Source organism: Neopelma chrysocephalum, unplaced genomic scaffold, assembly GCF_003984885.1.
Source record: "Neopelma chrysocephalum unplaced genomic scaffold, ASM398488v2 Primary Assembly neopelma1_64, whole genome shotgun sequence".
NCBI classification, from domain to species: domain Eukaryota; kingdom Metazoa; phylum Chordata; class Aves; order Passeriformes; family Pipridae; genus Neopelma; species Neopelma chrysocephalum.
The window spans coordinates 1,010,711-1,038,236 of NW_020897721.1; the positions used below are offsets into that span (position 1 = coordinate 1,010,711).

The 27,526-nt window shown below is 37.1% G+C and overlaps 1 protein-coding gene across 2 annotated transcripts in view; it reads left to right on the plus strand.

Moving 5' to 3' along the window:
• The window catches only part of BEND5 (BEN domain containing 5), a 911,380-nt gene that overhangs the window by 15,981 nt on the left and 867,873 nt on the right, over positions 1 to 27,526 (plus strand). For both annotated transcript variants that reach the window (XM_027683052.1, XM_027683053.1), the window contains exon 2: positions 248 to 370. In XM_027683052.1, coding sequence (XP_027538853.1) covers positions 248 to 370 — 123 coding nt within the window. The remainder of the gene's footprint in view (positions 1 to 247; positions 371 to 27,526) is intronic.

Below are 27,526 nucleotides of genomic sequence, written 5' to 3' on the forward strand. Positions count from 1 at the left end.
TTCAGCCACAGGTCATACCTGTGCAAGAAGCCAGGCTGTGTGCTTAGTTACTTAGGGGGACTTTAACATATGATGCCATTATTATATCCAAATTCTTAAATACGCTTCAAAAAGAAAAGAGTTCATTTACTGGTGCATGTGTTAAATGGTGCAAATTTTATGTTGTGTAATAACCTTCTACTGGTTTTTATATGTGTATTTTTTGGTTTATGCTCATGCCTTTTTTTTCCCACTTCTACTGTGACAGGCAGTGCCATGGGAAGTGACGATATCATAGCAGGGAACGTGAGCAAGTACATTGTTCTCCCAGCTGCTTATTCTGGACAGCCTAAAAAAGGACATCTTATATTTGATGCCTGTTTTGAAAGTGGTAAGTATTCTCGGCATTATTTTATGTTACCTAGTTGTCAAGTTATTAACACTTTTAACTCTATCACTCATCTTTATATAAAGTGTCTTAATTCTGAAGAAGAGTTACATTAAATACTAATTAAAAAGTTATCTGATTCACTTCAGTCAATGACATAAAATCAGACTGTTCAAATGTCAAAAGGGTTGTGAAGTTTGCTGTTAACCTACAATGAATGTTTCAGCAGGTCCATCTTTAACCACATCTAGATACATAACTGGATTTTATTTTGTTGTTATATCCAGTATTTATAGACCACTAATCTAAGATGTATTTAAAATATGCTATTTTAAAATTTAATTTAGAAGTTTACTGGGGCAGTGAACGTCATAAAGTGCCAAGACCATCCTTGCATAGTGAGAAGATTTTACAAATGTGTATGTACTGTCTTTAAATATATTTCTTTGTGTTTCTTGTGGCCTGATTCTGTACTGCTGAGGTTAATGGAAGTTCTGCCTCTGATGTCAATAGAAGGAGAATTAAAATTTAGGAAGCTACAGGAAACTGAAAGAGAAATTATTTTTTACAAGAGTTATAGTTAGTGTAATAATTTAAAGAATAGTTGTAATTATATATGTTTATATGCATGTGGGGTATGTAGGTAAATATATATATGAATATGTAGCATTGTATACATTTTTATGTTACATACATGTGTGCTTCCAGATTTTTAGCTTAAATCTATTATTAGTGGCTTTCAGACCTACAGAACACCGTTAAACACCATATGTACAGAAGGCATTTGGCAGGATAAACTAGAGTTTTCAGCATGGTTTATGTGAGAGGTGCTGGTAATGCCAAAACTGCTACAGTGTCTTGTAAAATGAGCTTTTTATGAAGAGTTACATCCCTCAGGGTAGAACACTGGCTGCCAGTTCCTGGATAAATATTAAATTGAGTTATTGAAATCCTGTGATTATATTATGTAAAAAAAGTGCAAATGATGCAGTGAATAATAATGAGTATCTTCTTTTTAAGGTGTGTCTCTGGAGGTTCAGACAATAATATGTATTTTTAAAAATACTTTGGGTGCTATTTCATAATAGCTATATGGTATTTTGCATTTTGTATCAGGAAATGGCTTATGGAATGAATCAGTTGGCCAAGCTGAGAAATTTACTGTGCTAAGCTGCTCTGCAATGAAAAGGATCAGTAGCAACCATCAAATTATTTGTGAAGTAATGTGAATCCTTGCATGATGGTTTAATTCCAGTTTTTGAACAATGGAATTAATTACATTTTTCCATGAAAACATTTAATCAGTTCAAAGGTAACATTCATATTTTATATACTCTGACAATAATAGCATGTGATAGAGGCAGGTGCTTTTGAAATACTCTGTTTATTTACATTGTAGCATGATGAGGCTCTGATGTTGCTTTGCATATTCACACACTTCCAAAATACAAATATGAATGAAATGAATACCTTCATTTACTTTCTTGTGATGATGATGTATTAGCAAGAATGAGAGTAATATTGTGTACACTTCATGTGTAAATTCACTTTATCTTTTGTTATATGTCAGCCAAGTAATTACTTAGAGTACTTTTACTGGTCAAAGCAAATTAACTGATTATTGGATAATTTATGAAATTGTTATTAATGTAAAAATCTATCCCCTCCTGTTATCCAAACAATGGTATGCAACATTTATAAGGACTGCATTGATGCTCTTTGAGTACCACCTAAAAATGATAATATCCTATTGAAATTGCCTTTTTCAAAGGACAGATTATAAAACTGGTCCCACCTGGAGCACTGCACCCAGCTCTGGGGTCTCCACTGCAAGAAATCCATGGACCTCAGGAGTGCAGAGGAGGCCACAAAGATGCTCCGAGGGCTGGAGCAGCTCTGCTGTGGAGACAGGCAGGGAGAGCTGGGGCTGTTCGGCCTGGAGAGGAGAAGGCTCTGGGAGACCTTGTTGTGGCCTCTCAGTATGGGAAGGGGGCCTGTAAGAAAGATAAAGGTGCTTTACCAAGGCCTGTGGGGACAGGACAAGCAGCAATGCTTTTGAACTGAGGGAAGACTGAGCTGGCCTGTAAGGAAGGAATTGTTTGCAGTGAGGGGGCAGACATTGGCACGGGGTGCCCAGAGAAGCTGTGGATGCCCTGTCCCTAGAAGTGTTCATGGCCAGGCTGGGTGGAGCTTTGAGCAACCTGGGATAGTGGAAGGTGTCACTGCCCATTGTAGGGAGATTGGAATGAGATGATCTTTAAGGTCCCTTCCAACCCAAACCATTCTGTGATTCTAAAATAGAAGTTGTGTTGAATGTGATTCCATAAGTGGCTTTCCTTTCTTTGGCCGTGTTCCTATTTTCTTGACAGGTCTGGTTGATAGAACTGAACATTCCCTTCTAGACCTATTTTTCAATGACTGTGATTTTATATTGTAGGAATGGAAGTAAATACCCTTCAGAATAGAAAAACATTACTAAGCTTGTAGAAATCAGGAAAAATGTTAACACATACAGAAGAAATGCTGTTTAATGGTTTCATTTTTGTAATGGCTGTCATTATTGTATTAAAAAGTGTTGAAAAGTATGAATTTGTTTGAGACTGAGAGCTGTGTTTTATGTAGTCTGAAAACCAATATCCAGCTTGGTGTTTTGAAGTGTCTTGCTTTCAAAAAATCATAAAGAATAGACATGAAATGGGGACTGGGATTTCTTTTTAGTCCACTCTGTTGTTGAGAAGCAAAATACCCTATTTTTGCCATTCCTGGCAGATGTTTATGTATCTGAGTTTCACTGAGAAAGCAGCAATCCATTCTAATGCTGCAATTTGCTCAATGTAAGAAACATTTGCTTTCTATGTAGAAATGTTCTTACCGAAAAGGCATTAATTCTTGTCCAGTCCTATAGGCACAGAAAGCAGATTATTCCTTTCTTCTTTAACTTAATGGAAAGCTGCTATCATATCTTTCCTTGGCCTTTCCCTCCTCAGGTTAAACTACTGCTATTTTTTCCGGTGGTTCCTTAGTGCTCACATTTTCCAAATTTTCTATCATTCCTTATTTCCTCTGGCCTATCTCCAGCTGTTTTGTGCCTTTCTTGATTGGCAGTGGTCCAAGGTGAGCATGATACTCAGATAAGATGGTGCCAGTACCATGTAGAGTTTATTACATGACATGTCTTGCCATCTATTTACTTCTGCTATGTGACAGTCCAATCTTTTTCACAATAGCATGGCACTGTTGACTTCTAAAACATTTGTGATCCCTTATACTGTCCAGGTCCTTTTCAGAAGGAGAGCTGCCTAATCAGTTGGTGGCTTGCACTTTTACTCACCCTTAATGAATCTATTTCTAGTGAAAAAATCATTGCTGTAAAATAAAAATGAAGAATGGTGGCTGAACACTTTATCTTATTAATAACAGACAGAGGAGTAAAAAAAAGAGAAAATTATCAACTTACAAGTATGTCAGGAATTTGTGTTTCTCATAGCTAGTGTTCTGCCTGGAATCTTCCTTGTTATCTTTAATGCTCAAGAATATATACAGCCAAACCAAACTTTTTACATTGATTTATCATTAGCATAAAAGAAACTGATGAAAATTCAGATTTTTGCATACCACAACATAATTTTTGGATAATGTCAGTTTTCACAAGATTTAGTGTCAGGGAAAAATCGAAGCAGTTATCTATGCACAGAACAAATTTAAAGGAAATAAATGTCACATTTGAAATGTACGTTTGGTCAGTTGTAATTCTGTTTCCTAATATTCATTAGCATTAAATTATTAACACAGTTGCAGTTTAGCAGCAATGCAGTACTGTACAAGTGTTTGCCTCTCATCCTACCTCTTCTGGCAAAATGGGAATTTTCCCTCTGGGGACAAGGATGTATTCACTTCTGCTATACAAAGAAGTCCTTACAGATTGAGCCAGGCCCAGATTTTGATATAAAACTGTTCTTCAGGGAATCTGTCATCTCATACCAAGGTGAATTAATATTTCAGACATTATATGTAAAGGACTTCAGAGTTTAGTTTAGACAGCTGCCCCTGCTGTCTTGTGTTGCCTTATTGTGTGTGATTTCTGGTGGCATCCATTTAGTCTGCAGCCTATTTTGTGTTGTGGCTAAGAGTTGTTTTTATTTGCTTAGTCATTTTTTCCTGTACAAGATGTTTTTGGAGATGATACCTCCAGTGCTGGAAGCCAGTTGTTTTTCTGGGGAACTTACATATCTGAGGAGCTTCGCTTCTGCGTGAGGTAACAAACTTTTAATTAATTAATTTTACATGATGCACAAAAAGCTTTTTACATGTATTTTGCAAAGTGAACAAAGAAAACATTAAAAAAAGCGTCTCAGCCCTTAAAAATACCTCGCCTTTTTTCTCATTGTGCAAAGTCTGTTTGCTGGGTGTAGCCACAAGTTGCCTTCCTGGCTCCATCCCAGGATGATTTCAAGGTGGGCTCTAAATTCTTGTGGCTTTTGCCTCCCCAGGCTCTTGGTGTAGAGACCTGGAGCGTGAAAAGCTTGTGTTGGCACTGCCAGCTGGGCCTTCACTGCAGAAAAATGCAAGGCAAATTCAAATATTGCTCCTTGGTGCAATATTTGGTGGTGTTTGGTGTGATCTGTGTTGCCAGTCACCAGGGGTGTGTTGGTTGGTCCCTCTGGCCTGTCCATCCGGATTTATCCCAGTGCCTTTTGCCTCGCCCGTTCGGATGTTGCTGGGAACACGGGAGGAAGCTGGAGTGAGGCTGTGATGGGTTGTGAGGATGGGTACAAAAACCCAAGCTCGACAGTTTCTGCTGCTTGTGGCTCAAATTGCTTGTTTTATAATTACTTTTGAGGATTGAAGGAGCAGTGTTGGCTCACAGAGGTTCGTAAATCTCAGCATTCACACTGTTAAATGCAAGGGCTTTTAATAAGGCGTTGAAAATATATATTTGGGCTTGTTAGTCAACTATAATGCTGCTTAACTGTTAAAAAATACTGTGTTTCTTGAAATTAGAAATGAAGCTGCTGTCTGCTTTTATTCTCATTTCAACCAAAAAGTGGAACTCCGCCAAGAGTCATTAAATCTTCTATCCTTTGGATGAATTCTTATTTTTTTATGAAAAAATGTTATGATTGGGTAATTTCTGTATTGTGGTTTGTGTTCAAAAGGTTGTAATTAAAGTTTTGTAAAATTTTAGATTCAATCTCAATTACTGTAAACCTCTTATTATTATGTGAACTGCTGTACCACCACCTTGCAGTGAAAATTATTGACAAACATCAGTTTGTCTTTTCCAACAGCAGGTTCGTAAAATATTTTATATTAGAAACCTGATAAAAAATTCAGTGCTGATGGATTGCAAATTATATTAATCAGCTGGAAAAAGTTAAGATTTACAATGTATTAAGAGATCTCATATGACTGAGAAGTACCCTCGTATCATTTTTGTTAAGGTTTTAAATATCTTCCTATATTTCAAAAATAGGATAATGTACTTATAAAACACTTTGCACAACACTCAAAATTGCAGTAAGTGATTGTAATTCCGCTGATCTCATTGTAACCACTTACAGGCGTGAAATAGGCCATTGAGCTTTACCATGAAAGATATCTTTTGAACAAAAGCACAGATAATATAGGATGGATTGCCCTTTGGGAGTGCCTGTGTCCCAGTTGTTAAGACTTGACGTGTAACTTTAGACAGCTAAAATTAGGGGAGATTAATCTTAGTTGTGATTAATAAAATACTGTAAAGTTTGAGTTGCCAAACATTTTCTGAAACAGACACTTGTGTTTGTAAAAGATTTAAAAATGAAAACTAAGATGATACAGAACATGATGCTGTTAACATTATGCTCAAAGAAAAACTGAAATCCACCCTAGGAAATAGTTGAATTTTGGCCATCTAATATACAACCGTGTTATGCTTCCAAAATTATTAAACAATCTGATCCTCTGTGTGCTTATGTTTAAGTGGACAGAAATACCCTTCTTCCCCTTGATTTCAGTGGCACTGCTATGGTATCCTAGAATAGGAATAAAGGAATACAGGCCAATATCATAATGGGACATCACTAGAAATAAAAAAGTGCAAAAGCTGTTTAAAGCTACTTTATTCTAGTGTAAAAAGCCTTTTGGTAGTAGACTGAACTGTGTTTTGGAGCAAAACCTAGTTGTTATTTCAAATTTTCTATCATGTATAGCTGGAATCACTAAATCAGAACTCTTGGCTTCCACTTCTGTAAGAATGCTCATCTGAAAAGCAGAAACAAAGGAATGAAAGTCGATGTGTTATTTCAGTAATGTCTGTTTTCCCCCTGCTTTTGTGACATCGGTGTGTGTCCAATTAACAAAACACTTTAGTTATTTCCTTATTTGTTGACAGTAATTTATGCCATATTTCACAGAAAGGTATTAAGTGGTTATTGCTACCAGTGGGGATAATTTAGCAAATGTTTCCCATTTCTGAGCATGTTTGTTCCCAGTTCAGAGCAGAGTTACTCTATCAGAGTATCAATACCTTTGGACTACTGCAAGTTAGAAGTCTCAAAAACCCTAAGAACAAAGGACTGATTTTAATTTTTTGTGTGTTTTAATGATGACTCTAGGCATAGATTAATGGATGTAGCATGCACAGAGTGTTATCAGTTAACATATATGACATTACTCAGATGTCTCAAACTCCGGAAAAAGCATGTGAATGATTTATGGAATTGATATTAATCTCTTTCCAGTAAATGCATTACTAAAGTTACATGGGAAATTGATGTTACTGCTGTAATGCCAAATTAATTTCTTTCTTGCTAGGTCAGCATTGCAAATGGAACTAAATATTAACCTTTTAAATATCTAAACAGATACAATATGGAAGACATTTTTACAAATGGAGGAGTGCTTAGTGTTGTTGTGATACCAGCTAACACATATGGCATTAGTGAGGTATCATAACTTGGGGGAAATAGATATTAATGACTTCTGGAGCTGATGAAAATGCAAGAAGTATTAGTGTAATAGCAAGAGTAAAGAATTAGGATGGTAATCGTAGTTGTGCTGATTATAATTTTCACAGTCAGTTTACCATCTGATTCTTTTGCTCCCTTCTTCAGGACCAAGCCTTTCCTCCTGCAAAGAGGAGATGTTTGTGTCTCCTCAGCTGTATACAAGCACACTAAAGTGTTGATTTGCAGTTTGATTGACCTGAAAGGGACCAGAATAAGCAACTGGAAATGAAAACAGAAATGTCTGTGATCAGATAATTTTAAGTTCAGAGGAAATTTTCAATGGCTTCTGGATAAGAAACAGTCAAATAGAGCAGGAATCCTTAGTAAGGAAAAGAGAAAACTGAGGAATAACATATTAGAGGTCAATAAAATCATGATTCTTAGTCAAAATGTCAATGAATATGAAACAGTGGTTCCCTGTCTGTTCTCTTTGTACAAAAACTAAGGGCCATCAAATGAAACGAGCAGTTAACATGTGGAAAGCAAACAAAGGAAAACGGTTCCTCACATAGTGTTTAATTAAGCTGTGGAGCTTCTTCCTGCAGGACCTTGTGGGTGCTAAAAGTTGACACGTGTCATGCTTTCAACACAAAAAACGACTGACAAGACCAGGAGAGAAAAATCAGTTGAGAGCTAAACGCTGACACCATTTTTGGCTCAGAAGGTTCAGAAATTGTGCATTCTAAATCGGGAATTATACTGGGAGGTGTCTTCAAATGATTGTTTCGTTTCCATGCTGTTCTCCAGGGATCCATTTCTGGCAGTTACTGAGCTGGACATTGATCTCACCTGATAGATACATCTGGTTGACTGGTTAGTCACTGTTAGTAACTATGATAATATTCTATCATTTGCTAAAAATAGATTGGAGGTTATGGTTGCAAGCCAAAATTAACATCACGCAAAACTATAGTTTGATCAGATAATAGAAAGGAAAATGTTGGAGCTGTTGTTTCCATTCAAACTAATTTTCTTAGGAGGACAGTGGTTGAAGATGGTGTGCTGACATTAACAGTTGTCCAGAAACAACCTGATGCAGATCTGTTCTTAAGATTTCACACTATACATTCCTGGTACTTACATTCCCATCAGTGTTTAAGGTTTTGGTGGGATTTTTATGAACTTGCTCTTGGACAGAGAAGGAATTAAAAAAAAACAAAACAAACCCTCAACAACAAAGATACTTTATACAAAGGTGGTTATGTAATTTTTGACAATAAGCAAAAGGATTTTTGTATATACCAGGTTCTGAGATAAATTTTTCAGTTTCCATTTTTCTGGCTCTGTTCAAAATTTTCCATCTGGAAAAATGATAGAGGGAAATGCAAGAAAGAATAGCAATGTCCCTGCCAGTGTGAAGGAACATTACATTACACTGAACAAATATCCTTATCTGAATGTACAATCACTGAAATAAATGCAGCTGTGTTTATTTCAGCATAATCAGATATATTTGAATATAAAATCATTGACATAAATGCAGCTGTGTTTATTTCAAACTGCACATGTTAATATGAACATGAGTGTGACATCAGTTAATCACTCAGGAATGTACAGAGATATGTATATATGGTGACACAATAGAGGCCTGGGACAGTTGAAAGTGTAAAGAAAAAACTCTAGATGAGTTTGTGCTTTACCTAGAAATTTTTTTAACAGTGTTGGAAGTCACTGATGAGGAGATGGAAAATTCTTCTCATATAAAAGCCCTGGATTTGAATAAATCTGTGGTTGCTCTATAGAATAACAGGTGACCTCTGCCTCAGTTACTGACTAAGGAAATAATTGCTTTGAATAATTGCTTCTTAAAATAGAGAATCGTGTTAGTCTTGAGTGATTGGTAGGTCCAGGTCAATCTCTTCTGATGGGCACAGTGCAGACCTTAACTTTACCTTGGGTTTTTATCTGATTTTGAGCCTTTAAAACAGCTGCCAACCACCCTTCCAGAATTTCATCTTGCTGGGTTCTCAAACCCAGGGAAAATACAGTATAGAGCAGTGCCAGTGGAAAAATTTTGGCACTGTTTGTTTTGTCAGGGAGGCTTCTCCTTGCTATTTCCCCAAAGTAGTTCTCTGCCTTCACTGTCCTGTTTATATGCTTAACCTCTGCCTTTTAAAATCAGAACTCTTCAGAACTAGAAGAAATTGAAAAGTGTTCTTTATTCTGCTTATGCAGGTGCTACTATAGACTAGCACAATGAATGGCTGTACTCAGAATAAAAGAGAAAGTGGCATCAGAACAGTAAATATTTTGGAGCTAAAAGGTATTGGAAAGGCTTTATTTTCATCTGAGAGAACACTGAAATATTCTGCTTGACTAAATAGTGGTATTTTGTTCAGTTAGTTCAATAACCTGTAATATTATCCCTGTTTTGCAGAAGACAGTAGCACAAAAGACCTGGTTCTTGACTGCCTAGTGCCTTTTGTAGGGAATTTCAGCTGTGTGAAGTGAGTGCAAAATGGCTGAGAAATGTTGAGAGTGCTTTGCATCAGATCCATGTGAGCCAAATGCTGAATGAAGTGTAGGAAATTTCGTATCTTGTATTATGTCTACTAGATTTGATCAAACAGTGATGCTGTGAAGAATAGGGGAACAGAAGGAGAGGGCTGAGTAATATTTCTTGTACTTCCTTCTCTGCTCTGGATACATGAATACCTTTCATGGAGTCCCAGAATGGATCAGGTTGGAAAGGGACCACAGTGGGTCAGCTGATCCCACCTCCCTGCTCAAGCAGGGTCATCCCAGAGCACATGGCACAGGGTTGCATCCAGACAGCTCTTGAATATCTCCAGTGAGGGAGACTCCACACCCTCTCTGGGGAATCTGTTCCAGTGCATGGCACAGTAAAGAAGTTCTTCCTCATGTTTGGGTGGAACTTCCTGTGCATTAGTTCCTGCCCGTTGCCTCTTGCTTGGCACCACTGAGGAGAGCCTGGTCCATCCTCTGGCACTCCCCTTCAAATACTGACAGGATTGGAGTCCCCTCTCAGTCGTCTCTTCTTGAGGGTGAACAGGCCCAGCTCCCTCAGACTTCCCTCATAAATTGTATCCATGTTTGATTTATTTTTCCAGTGAACTGAAGATACTGTCACAGGCTGCCCACAGGGACTGTGGAGTCTCCATCCAAACCTCAGTAGGTGCAGTATGGAGCAGCTTCTTCTGCTGACCCTGCTCTAGGACTAGACAATCCCCAAAGATCCCTTAGAGATCCCTTGGAGGAATAACACTTTCTTCTTTTCACCCCTGAAATTAGAATACAATTCAGATAGATTCTGCTCTTGTTGTTATATAAATCATTTAAAAATTCTTAACTGCCTGCTGTTACCAAGTTAACAAGCCAAATTAAGATCTTTGCTTGTTTGAGCTGCCACTGATGTAGGAAGAGACAAAACACTGTGAAATCCATAGTGGTCTGTACTTTTGAAAGAATACTGATAGAAAAACATACTTCAGAAGAAGTGTTTCTGCATAAACAAAAAGTATTTGCATTCTTGAATGCAAATGGATACTATCTGATTTTAGGAGAAAATATTTTACAATATTTTGCTCAGCCTAACAGGAATTTGGATACAAGTTATTAGGTGGGAAACGCATTGTTTTGGATACATGCAGAGCTTCATTTTGCATTTATTGATTCTGTTTAGTAACCTAATAGCCTGGTAGGTTCAGCCTTTAGCATGCTAATTTTGATTTAGTGTTTGTATTTCTGAAAACAAACTGGGAACAAACCATAAATTATCCAGTAGCTGTTCTTTAGACAGCTACTGGAATTCCGGGATCTACTACAGTAACATAATGTGAAGGTAAATTACCATAATATATTAAGGGTTATTATTATATTCTAACAATTTCTGATAGAATCATATCTCTGTTTCTCTCATCTGAAACTGTAGGATAGCTTTTTCATAAGAAGTATGATTTATTCTGTTTAAAAAAAAATTGGGTGTGTTTATTATTGCTACTGTACTATATTATGAATAATTCATTTTTAGTAGCCTTTTCTAAGATTGTAAATGAATGTCAAATTCCAGATGTGAAAAACTTTTAAGCCTTTTTCATAAATGCAGTATAAAATATAGAGAGCTAAAGAATAATACATCTAGGTTTCTTTTTTCCTTTCAGTATTTTGGTGTTCAGCCTAAGAAATTATGTTCACAGTGAGTTTTTTAAATGATTGACTAATAATTTTTCTGGACACTCGTGTTCTTTTTTTGCCTTTCTTCTTATTTGTAGTTTTTATTTACTTATGTTAAGATCCAATTATATAATGCTTTACATATATATTTCATATTACTCTTAAATTGTATAATGAAATATTTTCAATGCTCTCGTGAATATAAAATTGCATTTATACCTGTGCTGGGCTGGCTGCCACTTGTGTAGGCACAGGCAGATTAGCTTTCTTAGCAGTGTTAGCACAGCCCCAAATGTCTCGAAACTGGATAAATACTGAGCTGGTGAGTTCACTCTTGAGTTTTGTGCTGTTCCAGACACATTGCTGTCAGAATACTTTGTGTCTGAGCTGGGTTGTAGATGTGCTCCGTATTAAAAGCAAAGACAAGGAACGGGGCAGCGATGTTATAATCAATTTATGCTTTCATCTGAAAAATAAAAGCTGATAGCAAGTTGCAACTCGACTTTTGGTCATTACTGCGTGTATTTTCTGTGGTCCTTCTGTTTCAGTAGCTTTGGGATTGATCCATTCTCACTCATCCCAGACACTTGTCGTTCCTTGATTATCACTGTGTCATCCTGCCCGTTACTTCTCTTTCCTCTCTGCATTTGTGTAAATGTAATTGCTGAAGTATCTTCTTTTGTATGTTGAGAGAGTGCTGAGCCCCACTTCTTGAGCCTGTACATTGAATGCTATATCAAATTAAACCTTGTTATCGTCATCTCTAGGGCTCCCTGTTATTGGCCTGCCATTAGCATTTGTTTTGTTTTTCATTACTCCCATCTGTGTGCTCTTCTTTATCCTTTTGGATTTAGGGATCCATTTATTTCCTTCCCTCATATTTGCATTTGCATTTTCATCAGTAAACAGTTTTGTCCCTTTCATTTAAGTAACGGTTTCCCATTTTCACATGAATTCCTCTACAAGTATCCCTTCCTTGAAAGGTTTTCTTAAATCTGCCTTTCCAAAATTCCTCCTGTTTTTTATATATGTGTGTGTATATATATTTTACATATATATATATGTAATATTTAAAGGAATTGAGGTCCTGATGTTTGGTGATGTTCTCTTGGACAGGGAATGTTTCTTACCCAAAGCTTCAACTTCAGCTGTGCACTCTAAATATTTTCTGCAGCACAGGGGGCCTGTGTTGATAGATGCCAAATCGTCAGTGCCTGGTCCAGGGCAGAAATCAGAAAAAATCTCTGCAAAACTACAATTTCTGTTGGCTTTGGGTGAGACCATAAACTTGTGAAATTTTCTATGAATTAGTAGTCACGTGGAAACTGGGCAAATATTCTGTTGCTCGGTGGGTCTGGGGTCAGTGAGAGTGAATGCCAGAAGAAAGAGAACGGGTCAGATGGCAGGAAAAGAAGAACATTCTGAGTGATTACCAGGAGTTCCATTCAAAGTGTCTGTCCGATATGTCTGCAGTGCAACAATCATTGTGGCATCTCGATGCTTCTTAGGATGTGAATACATGACTTCCAAGACCTCTAATTTTATTTTCTCTTTAGAATATTAGCCTGGTTAATAATAACTTAATGCTTAGAGCCTTTTACTGCAGGAGATCACCATGTGCTTTAGCAGGTGCTTTTGTTTTCATTTTATAGTTCCAGAAATCTGAGGCTTGCAGAACTTCAGAGCTTCAGTGCTATACAGTAGAATCCCCATTTGAAGCATTTTGACATTATCTTCTTTGAAGCACACTAATTGGATTTAAGCCCACACCTTTGATTACTCTTTAAAACTGAACAAAGTATGTGTCATCCTGAATCACGGTGGATAAGACGGACTTTCCTTTGTAGGGATGCTATTTTAGAGTCTGCCATGCTTCAACAGATATTAGGAATAATAGATACTATTTCAGATATAATGTAACAATAACTGATATTATTTCAGCAGTACAGGAAAACTTAAATACTGCTGGAAGAATTGTGCTAGGTTATCTCCTCTGAGTCAGACTAATGAAGAATGAACCAGCTGAGTAAAGAAAGAGGAGGGAGAACAAGTGTTATCTTTTGCAACCTATTCAGTTTTGGCTGATTTAACCAAGATGAGGAGAAAAGCAATATTGTGTTCTTTGACAGTACTGTAACAAGCTTTGTTAACTGATAATAATAACTGGAAGACATATCTTAAATTGTTGATTCATATGAGAAAGGAAGAATGCTGAAATCAGAAAATTGTAATTTGATAATTGTGATTTAGTCTTTTTTATCTACGTGGCTTCATAGTGATAGCAAATACAGGCTAGTATATTTTAACAAAATAAAATTCCAAAGTGTATGGATTAGAAAATATGGAGAAAATTCAGTGTTGCCTGATTAATGCAATCCAATGTTGTTTTACTGTGGATGCTACATTTGGAAGATTTAATTATTGTATTATTTATTTTATATCGATATCTATATCTATCTGTAAATATATATATACATTTCAATATTATATTACTACCTCAGCAGTTTCTTATATATACTCACAGGGTATACTATTAAAAGTAAAATATAGTAGTGTGTTTAATTGTTATTTTAATTGAAAAGGTTTGATACTTCTTTAGGTTCTCACATGGAGGTAAATTGGCACCTCTCTTTAGTGACCCAGACTAATGTTGAATAGCAATAGTACTGCTAAGTGTGTGTATGTCACTGCTTTTGAAGACTCAAAGGCAACATTGCAACTATATAATTGACCGAGGCCATTGCATGTCTGTGAGAAACATTAATACAGCTCAACAATCACTGTAAGGTAATTTAAGTACTAATTGCTTTAAAAATACTAGTTTGGTTTCTGGTTTTGTAAAATAACTTATGAGATTCTGTCTGTTTTGAAAATCTACATGTTTCTTTTTGGAAAAATATGTTCCTACCAAAACCAGACCCAGCAGGAATAAATTCGGAGATACAGTCAAATAAAAGTAAATTTAGTTTTAATCCACTTAATTAGAATCCTAAATCAAGCTTAAGTGGGCATCTTGATAGGTTAGAAAGTTCTGGATATCAAAATATTACTAGAGCAGAAAAAGTCAGTATGTGATATGATTGACTTTGTCTGTTAATACAGGAACATATCTACAGCTCATGCCTTCATACAGCCCAAACCCTCCTCTCAACTCACCATCCAAAGTTTGGCAAATAGTTTATTGACTCAAAAGTGCCTCTGACTATACCCTGCACTTCAGCCTATTCATAGCCATGAGTAATATGGGAATAACTGCTCAGCTCTTGTCTTATGATTATTTCTTAATGCAGAATAAACAAAGGTGGAGGCAGCTGAGCTGGAGACCTGCTGAAGGGTTGAGATCTGTGCCTCCTCGTTGGAAACAAACTGATGTCAGTAAGACCAAGGGCTACCTGTCTGTGTTAGCAGATGGATGGAGATCAGACCTGCTGTGTGATGGAAAAGCTCAGGAAGAGAAGCTGAGAACCACACTTCCAAATGCTCTGGGTTTCCTGTCAGCTAGAAGGAGCTTACTTGCCCCTGTTTCATGGGCATAGTCCTCCTCCTGGCTCCATGTCTTATTCCCTTCCACTCCCCTCTGGGATCCCACTTGGGTGCAATTCCCAGTTTTGACAGTCAGGAAGGTGTTGGTTGGATTGAGGCTCAGCTGGCAGAGGTGCTGTGTTTTTTCCACTGTAGCAGCAGCATTTGGGTGAGAGGAAATGGGATTTAAAATAATAGTCATATTTCCTAGGAATTTTAAAATCATAGTCTCCTCCAGGTTTTGTGTGTTTCAGATGAAGGTGAAAAGTAAAACAAAAGTAGAAGAGCAGGTATGAGATTTTGTTGGCATGAGGGAGGAGGGAAGTGAACTCTGAAATCCTTAGTTACAAAGGCCCTCCTTTGGTATCCTCTCTGCCTTTCAAGAGGAGGTGGGAAGGAGCTGGATACTAAGGACACGCTGAGAAGGATCTACCTGGTATCATGAATTCTGTGATTGATTGTAGCATCTGAGTTGTCCCCACCTGAATACAGAGCATGTGAGAATCAGATGTTAGGGACAACCAGGGAGGGAGTTGGAGGATGTCTTTTACAAGGTTGATTTGATGAAGTTTTCTATTTAAACCCACTCGAAGAGATGTTATTTGTTTCATTTCTGCCCTGTTAGAAGGGGAATGACAGAGCAAAGTGGATATACAAGGAGCAGATGCAGGGTTGGCCATGGAGGTGACATGGGGACATTCCTGGAGGCTATCTAGAATTTGTTGCAATTCTAGCAAGTTGTCCAAGTAGGAGACTAATAGAAATTGTGAGAACAGTATCTACTTGTAGGATCACAGTGGGCAGGGGAGATCTCTTTTGATTTTTCTTCCTTTTTACTTAGTCATTTTGAGTTTTCTTTATTTAAAAGCCAATTAATCTAGTTTATTATATAGTAAAAAACTCTGCTTTTTATTGAAAAGCTTTATTGGTTTTTTGGAATACTCACTTATAAGAGAAAGATCCAGGCAGTTCAATTTCAATAATATGTCTGACTCAGAGTCTCATCCCATCCATCTTAAACCCATTTTCTTTCTCTAATCACCTGCATGCCCTCGTCACAGTTCCCAGGCTTGCTTGGCTTGTACAGTATTTGCAATTTGCACTCCTTAGATACCTGCTTGTCTGATAGACAAGGCAAATTATGTTTCTTTTGTGAATCAAGCAAAAGGGGGTCCAAGAGGATACTCACTTGAGTTCTCACTGCCTGAACCACAGGGAGAAGCTTCCTGTCAGTGAACTAAAGCATGAGACTGTCTGAGGATGGAGCAAACACATTGCTCTCTTTTTGTCACACTGATGCTCTCCAGTCTGTTGCTGAGCAGATCAATTTTATATGTCTCCAAACGTGTGCAATCAAATTACTTATGATCATTGTATAATTATTGTAACCTGAAATTTGGCAACACAGGACAGACATGTAACCAACCGCACCCTCCAAACAAGCCATTGCTTTGAAGGTGGTTTGGTGTTTGGGTGGTTAGAGACAGGACCTTAACAGCTTGGTTCTGTTAAAGCCCAAAATCTCATAAAGGAAAGTTACACATTTTTAATTTACATAGCAGTGTATTTGAAGGTATAGATATATCCAGATATCTACACATATATGTATGCTTTATGGGTACAAATGTGCATTTTCATAGAAATTCCTGTTTCTATGGATGTAGCTACTTTAAAAATACTCTCAGCTGATTAATATTTAAGATTAGCATTTACTGTTAACGCAATACATTGAATTGTAAAAGGTATACCTATTGTAGAATACAAATTTTCATTGCTACTGCCACTTTATAACAGTCTTCTGTCAACTTTCTGCCTTGCCCTCTCCTTGCCCTTCTCTCTCCCCATGTTTTAGGCATCATTTTCTGATGAAATCCTCGTTTTGTGTTAACACGGGGAGTAAAATAATATGTTGATGTCTTGGATATCAGTTGGTGTTCTGATGATCCCTGAGTAGAGAGAGTGATGTGCTGTCACTCTCTCCATAACTGTCCAAGGTTGAGAATTTTATTACATCTTTCAAAATGTCTTTTTACTTTCATCTGAAAATGAAAACAAGTTGAATAAGATCCAGTTTATGTTTGAGCTGGGCTGTGAATTCACTTCTTTGTATAAAATTAAACTCGATTTCCTAAGGAGATCTTTTCTGTTAATACAACTTTACTTCCTGCTTTATGACAATTATCATATATGGCTTTTTTTTTTGTTTTAGTGCCACAGTTTGAAGTGAGAGCATTAAGTTAAATTAATTTGACTTTGCTTGGCAAACGGCGATGGTAGCACTTTAACAGCTGTTTGCTTTCCTGGATTGTCCTTGGTGCTGAAATTGCTTTTGTATCTAAACAGCAAAATGTGTTTATAGGGCTACAGAATATGGAGATAAATTTAGCCTGTCAAACAGATATTATTGGGGCTTTTTTGTGCTGTGTTTCTGGGAGTGGATCCTGACTACAGTGCTTTAATTCCAAGCTGTGTGTGCCTTTGGACATCTTACAGGACTGTTTGTGGAGCTTTTCTCTTTGATTTATGACCTTGCCTGTATGGACTTCTGATCAGATTTTATTCTCATTTAGTGCAAGAGGGGCTAATTATGAAAGTGACAAAGATTCTTTCATTGTGCTAAAGCTTTTTGAATGACAAAAGGGGGCTTTAAATTAAAATGAACTTTAACAAGGCATTTTCACATTGAAGTGATACACACTCTACCACTGATAGAGTAATTCATTTTCAACCCTTTCTGATTCTATAAACACATTGTCTCACAAGATCAGTAATTTTTTACCTCTCAGGCTAATGAAGAGTGGATGGTAGACCAATGAATTCTCTTTTTGCAGAACTGTTTTGACATTCTTAATTTTTTCTTAAATATCAAAGAAAGGACAAAGAGCTGTGATTTTATTGCATTAATATTAATAATCATTTATCTGCCAGAAAAACATTTAAATATCACTTGACATTTGCAGAGAAAGATTAATGTTTAATTTACTACAAACAGAAATACTTTGAAATAAAAGGAAACGCTTCTGGATTTGGCAAAATGAAAAAAAACCCCAACAAAACTAAGACAGACATTCAGATATAAAAAAATATTGTAACCATAGCAGGAGTCAAAAACATGTTGGTGCCATCTAAAATGTCAATATTTAAATTATCACTTCTGATTGAAAAAATAACATCAATGAGATAGTTTTTTAAGGTCTCATTTAAGCTTTAACTAAACAAAGATAAATGAGGGTAAGCAGTTTTCAGTTCCATCCACGTGGGTACAGTTAGGAAGGCCTGCTATAAACTCTATCAGTGTTATAAAAACAAACCATCATAGTGTAGTTCCTTGTTGCTGCATAATTGTATAGAGTACATTGGTGTAAAGTTGGGGTATGAGCAGCACTGGCATTTCAGAATTATTTGTTAAGGCTGGAAGTCCAGGAGGGCTTCCAGAACTGGCTGGGGTCTGGAGGAGAGGAAAATACCAAGGTACAGGAGTCAGAAAATTGTATAAGTGAAAATACAGCAACAAGTTCCATTACCTGCAGAAGGATCAAAATGCTGTATAATAAAGAGAAAAGTACAGAAATCACCTTGTTCTACAAAAGAATGTCAGACGAGGAGCTGTGGAGGAGGAGGAGATGAGCAGGGAAGTTGTGTATCAGTCTAATCTGATGAAATGGCTAAAAATGTACCTAGACTCCAGGAAAGTCTATCTGTAAATTTTATCATGGAGATTATATGGTAAGATATCCCTTTTAGGCAATGAAATAATGGGATTAATGTATGGAATGAGAATAACATTTTTAGCACCCAAACTGGTTTTGTGACTAGATCGATAATGGCATAGAGAATCAAGTTCAGTTTTATAATAAACTCAAATAAGACTGTTTCTTCTGTAAAAGCTGTATATAGGGCAGATATTATCAGATTCAGTATTTGTACTGGAAGTCTATCCTTACGGTACCTTTTTTCAAGGATTTTTTTTGGTATAAAATAAAGACAGTTATAGATATAAAGCCAGTAATTTCTTAGTTAAAGAAGATTCTAATTCAGGATCTATTTCAAAGAGGAAGATTCTTTTATAAGGCAACACCTGGAGCCTTTCCATTTATGCTCTTTGTTTTTAATAAAAAACCCTCAAATTTATTTACAGCTCTGGTGACTTTAGAGGTCCTTGGGAATATAATTTAACTATACATCTCCCAACTGAAAGGGATTTCCATCTATTCCTTTTCACTTGAGTGTCAGTCTGTAGTTATACTACGGAAAGATTCCCCTGGAAAAATGGTGATTCCATGTATCAGGCACCAAACTAGGCCAAATGCAGAATTACAGCATTACTGTGCAGTAATACATCAACAGGAATATCCTCTCCTGTAGGATGAAAGAACTTTTTTCGCTTTTTGCATTACAGGAATTCTCAGGGTCTTTGCAAAATGATGAATATATTGAGTAGGAAGCATTACATAAGTAGGAGTGCTGTAATGTACTGAAGGATAAAGAATATACAGCTTTTAACACTTTTAACCATTTATCATATGTTTTTTTGCGCACCTGTGATGTCTAGGCTACAGGTAAATATGAGAATATTTTACATTAGGGGCTAAAGACAGCAACAGATTTCAGTGCTGGACATTGAGCATTGGGCCCTAACAAAGTGAGTATTTAGAGAGATGTTCCTGTCTGCCACACACCAGTAATGGTACATCCCACTGTGGTGCAGCAGTTCGTATTCCCTGATCTGCCTCGGTGGTTGCTTCCGTGGTTAAGGCTGCAGACGTTGTTATAATTTATTTATTAACTTATTAATTATTTATTTAGGATAGCACCCATTATATGCTAAGTGACTTCCAAACAGAAATTTCCCCAAATGCTTTTCCTTTAAGAGCTCTGCTTTGAAAGATGTGATACATGCACAGCCGTGAGAGACCCATTTTGGGAGCACACGCTTTGTTAAAGAAAGCTGAGTTTCGTGACACTAATGCAAAACCTCTTTGTATTCTGATTTTCCTTTAACAAAGGTTCACTGCTGTGGATAAATAACTGCCCATCTGTCATTGGAGGCCTTTGGGGAATTGATAAAGAGGGAGCAGAGAAATCTGTTTTTCTGGGGATTTGGTGGATTTGGTGTAGTGGGTGTGCAATGGCCATCTTAGGGCGCAGGCCTCTGATTTTTAAGCACTCTTGACACTCCTCACTAAGCTGATGCATTGCTACTTTATCACTGCCAGTTTGTGTATTTACATGATTTTGTGACTTTTAGGAGAATTTGTCCTGCAGTCTTAGGCTCTGCTGATTTTTTTGTAATTTATAAGAATCTCACAGATGCAGGAGAAGGAGTCAAGAGACTGACTCCATTTTATCTGTCCTTTGCAATTTCCCCACACAGTGAACATTGACATTTTATTCTTTGCAGCACCGGGGTTTTTAGGTCCTTTGACTGAAAGCATCAGTATTTATTGATAAGGGCAATTTTGAAATTAGGCTCCTTGGCTGCAAGTGATTAAATATCAATCTCATTTGATCAAAACTATCAAATTCTTTCAGCAAGATTTTATTGTATAATTTCTTAATACATATGTAGGCCTGCTATATATATATACATATACAATATATACAATGATATTTGTAGTATTTGGGATATCTGTTGCTTGTCTTTTGTGCTGTTTTGCTCATGGTGGTTTTTGAGCAATAGTGATCACAAAATCTTCAGGATTACTTATTGCTGTTTTTCATTGTGCTGTAAACTGGGATCACCATTAAGACTGCTCTACTTAAGAAACATAAGAAGACAGAAAATATTCCAGTTCTAGTTGCCTGTGTTGTCTTTCCAAGTGGCCTTGTTTACTCCTCTGGATTATCTTTAAAAGAAAGTTGCAAGTGATGTAAGTAGGTGGCCTTAGGGATTAACACATGCTAGAGCTTTACAACTATTTATATTGTGAAATCTGTAGTAGTATCCTCCTTGCAGGAGGAGCCTCAAAACTACTGCTTAATAAATTTTAATCCCTGTATTCCGCCTTCCCCCTTGCACAGACATCATTCAAACATCTGTGACCAAGAAAAGTATTTTTTTCTGAAAGGACAAACTCATCCTAAAACTATCCATTGGCAGCACTGTCCAGGCTACTAAAATATGAGAATCTTTTTGTAACTGTTTTTAGTAAAATAAATCACAGCATTTCCTGCCCCATTTCCACCCTTTCTTTATATTCAGCTAATAGATGTAAGATGGTTTCTGACCCTCTCCTTTTTCAACCAGTCCTTCTTTCTTACAGGTTTCCAATTCCCTTAGTTTTCTGTGTGGAAGATAATTCTGCCTCCTACTCTAATTCAGATAAAAGTTTTAATTTATAAAACTCCTGTGGGTGTTTCAGTCTAGGCCACACATCATTAATATTTCTGCAGTTTAACTCAATATGAAAGAATTAAAGATTTATTCATTACACTTGTTTGGGACCACTGAGAAGCAGTGACTGTGTTTTCAGATCCTGTGGGCAGGATGCCCTTAGGAAATGGGTCCAATTTACTTTACTTATATCACTTGTGAGGAAAAATATTGGAAAGAGTGGAACTTGGACTGTGATCCTGAAAAGGTGTGGAAAATCAGATCTGCCTCTCGTTGTTATGCATTGGGAGCAACACCATTAAAATGAGTATTGTTACGCTAAAAGAGACAAACAAACAAGTGGAGACCCATAACCCTGAGATACCCAAAAAATAAATACAATTTATTTTAATGCTATATTCAGAGATCAATGAGTAAAGTATAAAGGTAGAATTTTCCTGTGCTGTCATTCACAATTAGATTTTATCACGTTGTCTACTTACAATAAAAGCTCAGTCAGAATTGCTTGGCCTCTGTAAGTTGTGCACTAATATGTACATCTCAGTCTACCCTTTCCAGAGATGGGACCTGGCCTTTTACCAGCTGCTCCTGAGAGCTCAGATAGTCATTGTTCCCGGAGAGTCTTTTTCACAAAAACTACCGATTTACTGTCCTTTGGATGTCACAACTGATAAAAACTTAAAACATAAAGGAAATAACAATTTCATCTTGCTTAATTGAGGAGGGAAGATAGAAAAGAGACTACAAAGCAAGTCTTGTCGTGTACTTTTGAAATGCTTTACCTATTTGATAGTCTCAACTGTTTTTCAAAGGTAACCTGGATTTGACCGAAAGCAGAGTTATGACCATTGCTATGGTTTTAACTGTTTCAGTTAAAACATCAGGTTTTTAAAAGAATACTATATTGCTGAGGTTTTTTTGCAAAATATGGATGTAACTGTGGCGGTGAAGATATGACTTTGTATTGCAGAGCTTGATATGTGCAATTTTAATAATTTAAACCATAATTTACAAATGTTCTATATGTGATTTTTATGATATTGTATTTTTTTTTCAAATCATGTGCTTTGAGGTTTCAGGAATCTGGGTCTGACATCTGCTCTGGGCAGGAGTCCAGCAGATGATGCAAAAACTGTCACAGGTTTCAGAGATCATCACTATTTCATTAGATTTTTTTTTTCCTATTTAGAAATCAAATGCTATTTAGAAGTCGTTCAGGACTTCTCAACAAACTATTTTTTATAAATTCTTTTCTCAGACAAAAACCATAAAGCAAGTGGGAATGTACAACTGATGTTCCTAGATGCACTCCTTCCAGAAGATATCTAATCTTTCACTCAAGAGAAGTTTTTACAAATCTCAGTCCCTATAATTCCTGTTCCATTTAGAACATATTGATAAAATTTCTTTGCATTATCGTCTCAATGTGTTTTATGATCCATAAGGATGAATTCCATTGCAGGTATTCCCTATTCTACATTTCACCTTATTTTGTGAAATACCGAGTTGCATGAAATATAAATTAATACTGTTTGGCTATCTTGGACTTCATCCCAGGTTCAACTGGTGAAAATGATGTATATTCCAATCTGTTCCTTGGTTGTTTTTGTTTAAAGAATTTGTATAGATTGAAATGCAGCTGCAAGTGTATTAGTGATTTTCTATTGCTTACTTGTCAAGATTTTTATTGTGTGGATGAAAAATAGCATTTCAAAACCTGGCAGCATATTGACAAAAACAGAAGAGCACTTTGTGTAATTCTCTTTTGAAAAACTACCTCTTTTAGAGACAGAGATTGCCTTGGCTACTTCCATTCATATGTATCTTGATCAATAGATTTATTGATAGCTTTTAGCCAAGATTTAATTCTTTTTCTTCTCCTCAGTTCACCATGGTGCTCACTTTTCTGAATTAAGAAACTGGAATTAGTCTCCTATAAGCAAGGCATACAATATGCAAGTGCTCTAGGTGTAAAAGGAGGCATTTGACCTTTTGTTGCTAATCTGTGACAGGTGCAGGCTATTTTCTTCCAAATGGTGTTAATTTTCATGTGCAAATCCACCCCCTGAAACCTGCATTCTATGTATCCACCACGGGGGAATTGGTGGTCATCACGAGTACTGTAATGGACAGCTGAGAGGGATAATCACCGATATTTCAGCACATTTTGCCTGCGACTCAGTCGGGTTTAGTGCACTTCTGTTTTCGCTGCTTATTAGGGAGGCTGAAGTTAGTTATTCATTGCCGGACCAAAAAAAAAAAAAAAAGTGTCTGAGAAAGTTCATGTGCAGGGAACAGCACATTGTTACAAATTAGTTTCCTTTACCATTTCTGGCAAACTCATTACAAAGTAATCGCGCCCCGCGCTGAAGTGCACTTCCTCTGGGACCAATAACTGTAAATAAGCAGGGCTGCAAGCTGGCTGATAAGTTGTTGTTCTGAAGATAACGGTCCTTTTTAGCAGAGTGTTTGACCTTTTTCTTTATATTGCCTCAGGCTTGTCTAAGACCCTCAAGGTCTATTTTTCATCTTAAAATTCTCTGTAGGCAAGCGCAATGTGTGGTTTAAGAAGATTTTAGGATTGCTTAACATATCTATATTTTCTTTTCTAGCATTTTTATGATAATTGTTAGAATGTTTGGTAAGTTTAGCTAGCATTTTCTTAAGCAGGTTTTCTTTCTTTGTGTAAAGTACACTTTTTATTGATGTAGGAAGCAATATACATTAATATTTTATGAGGACTAAGTGTATGTTGCATGATTAATAAAATAGTATCATTGGGCTTTTTTCTGACTTTTAAAGAAACTTGAAACATGCTATTGACCCCTTTCACTATTCACATTTTCAGAGTATTGCACTAAACATTACTCTGTAAAGCAATTTAAGCAAATATAATTAAGAATTTCAGCTTGAATGATTAAAGGAAAGTATGTCTCCTCTTTTCTCAGTATGCTGAGAGTATTGAACAGAACTGTGACTGAAAATTGAGCGTGTCTTAAAAACAAACCCCAAGGCTAAGTGAAAGTCAGTTTATAGACATTTGGGAATTTGATTTGTTCACATCTTCCCATAAGTTTAAAAAGATCTGTGCCAGTATTTCTGTAAAGTAAAATAATAACAGAAAAAGCCCCTGCAACTAATTTCAGAGTGCATAGGAGAGAAAATCCATAATGTTTTGTAAAGTGCTGGATCGCCTAATAAATTGTTTGTTTTACTTTTAGGATATAGTCAGAAAGCCATTTGACAACCAGATGTGCATTCGACCAATTAAAAAAAGTAAACAAGAATTGTTTAGAATGCCAATCAGTTCAGATTTTACTACTTGTAATGTTGTTGGGCTTTTTTCCCTTGCAGGTCACGTTACTCAGTCAGTTCTTTGATCTTACAGGTACCTTAAATAACATTATTAATATCTTATGTGTTATAATGTTAACCCCCAAATATAATGCTAATCAAAAATTATGGAGTGACAAGGCTTTGAAAAATGTTGTATAATCTCATATATATAACTTCTGGGTTTGTTGAATGGAGTGGTGATGAGTTCATATGGGCATGAACTCGAAGTGAAGTAAAGCAAAGCTGATGTTTGAGTAATGTGAGACTTTTTATTTTGATTTTAAAAGAACATACTTAACCAATGTGGTTGTGGGCAGACTCTCTTACTGATACCACAAACTACCAGACTAGAAATGTACACAGAATAAAAACTGCATGCAAAGGGTCTTACAAAAGTTGTATCAAGACTGAAAACTATTACTCAAAATTGGTGCTGTCTGGTTCTCTCTTATATTTGTCATCATTTCAACACAGAAACTGTTTACCACAGGTATTGCAAAGCAGAGTGTGTATTGCATAATCACACAGAGACTCCTGTGACACAGAGAAGTTTTAAGGAACCTTATAGAGATATTAAAAAAAAAATCAGGTTAGAAGTGCTTTGCACTTAAGAAAAAAATGTTTATTTTCAATGTTAAACTATTATAATGGTTTAATGTCTAAATGGAATGCTGTAATCAGTGTTTTAATTCCTGTTTCATGGTTTCTAATGCTCTTCACTGTGTTATCTGAGGTACTGGAATATAATTCTCATTCATTAGAATAAATATACTTCCCATAACTACAGCAGTGTGAAGCCGGTACATAAAACTGGTCAGTTTGTTTGTGAGATTAACACTGAGAAGTTTATATCCTGTCTTGGACACCGAAAAATGGTTTTTTAGTGTCATTATCAGTTTTCTACAAAGCATCTCTCAAAGCGAGGAGGTGTTTTGTTCCTACAGTTCTGGGCTTCTTTGTACCAAAACTGCCGTCTTGTTTAATGACATTGCTACGTGGGTTGAAATTAGGCTGACAGATTGTGAGCAAGGGCTGTGATATTACAAACAATAGTCTATTGAGCATGAGGAACTTGTTGAATTAGTTACCGAAGGCATTAGTGTTCAGTCCAGCCTCTTTAGCATCTGGAAGACAGAGAAGGAATAGTGTGCTAATGAAATGTTCCAATGACACTGAACTGCAAATGGCTGCAGGTGACAATGGCAGCTGATGTGTGCTCTGAGGGAGCCTGGGAAGAGACAGTCCTGTAGGCAAAAGTAATAAAGTGAGATGCAACTTGCAAAATCAAAAAATACTGATTTAGGAGGGAAGGGAGTATTCGAATGAAGGGAGAAAACAGTGTTGGGACTCCTGGAGAACTGAGCACACAATGATTAAACTGTCAAAGACGCTTCTGGATTTGAGATGGGTAGATAGGTCTTCCAGAGCAGACTGGATGGCAGTGGTTCCAGCACACCAGCACTTCACCGTGAGTGATTTCACTGACATTGGTACAATTCTCCTCTGCTGGATTATGGATCCTGTGGATTCCATGAAGTACTTCTGAGTGGGTCATCTGTCCCCCATACAATTCAGATCAGTTTGGTGTTGAAAAAAACCCTGAAATGTGCAATAGGTCAAAATCAAGGTCTCCTTTTGCTCTGTTTTAATTATTCACTTAATAATCTTTTAGTTTCCTATGCCTTGCAGTACAAGGTTTTAATGGTCTTTGAACTTAAAATATGAATTTAATTGCTTCTGTGTCCTTCTTTGCAAATAATTCAATCAAAATTTGCACCTCTGGTCTGTGTTGCAGATAACTTATCTTTATCTGGAATTGCTGGGATCACTGGGAGTCATGTATACGTATTATACATGGACCTGGTCCACAGTCTGTGTCCATCCAGCCTGCTGCTCTAACCTTGGAGGATCCAACAGGATCCCACCCACAGCTGCAGGAACTCTGGGCATCCACACACCAAGCTTTGTCCAGAGAGAGCTTAAACTGTGACCTGTGAGGCAACTGGAATCCAACCTTTTTGGATGAACAGCTTGTTCCACTTAAATTATTCAAAGAATATTGTTATCCCAACTGTGTCATTTATGCATGACATTTAATGAAAAATACAGAAAAACAAAGTCCTTTATTTAGAGGTATTACAATACAATAGCTTGGTTTTGCTGTTCTTATTTACTTTGCATCTGTAGGGAATTTTAGTTTGTGTTGATTCGAGTTCTTTTGTTGTCAGTAAGTAATAGGTTTGACCCCTGTGGCAGAAAGTGCACTTAGTCGTGTCAAGGACTTCACCTAAAGCCAGGAGATATGGTGGGTTGGCCTTGGCCAGCTGCTTCATGCCCATCCAGCACTCTCATCCACGCTTCTCAACAGGACAGGGGTGAGAAAATAAGGTGCAAAAGCTCTTGGGCTGAATACAGACAAGGAGATCCCTCACCAATGGCCTTCACAGGCAAAACAGGCTCCACTGGGGGAAACTAATTTATTGCCCGTTAAAACAGGTTTGGATAGTAAGAAACAAAGAAAAACTAGAACAATGCCTTCCTCCCCATCCTTCCCTGTTTCCCAGGATCAACTTCACCCCACTCACAAGGAGCAGAGCGAGGGGATGGGGGCTGCAGTCGGTGCAGCTCCTCACACAGCTCCCCTGCTCCAGCCTGGGCCCTTCCCTTCCCACAGCCCGTGGGGCCTGGCAGGAGCGCCGGCTCCAGCCTGGTTCCTCTGTGGGCCACTGCTCCTTCAGGAGACATCCACCTGCTCCTTCAGGAGACATCCGCCTACTCCTTCAGGAGACATCCACTGCTCCTTCAGGAGACATCCACTGCTCCTTCAGGATACATCCACCTACT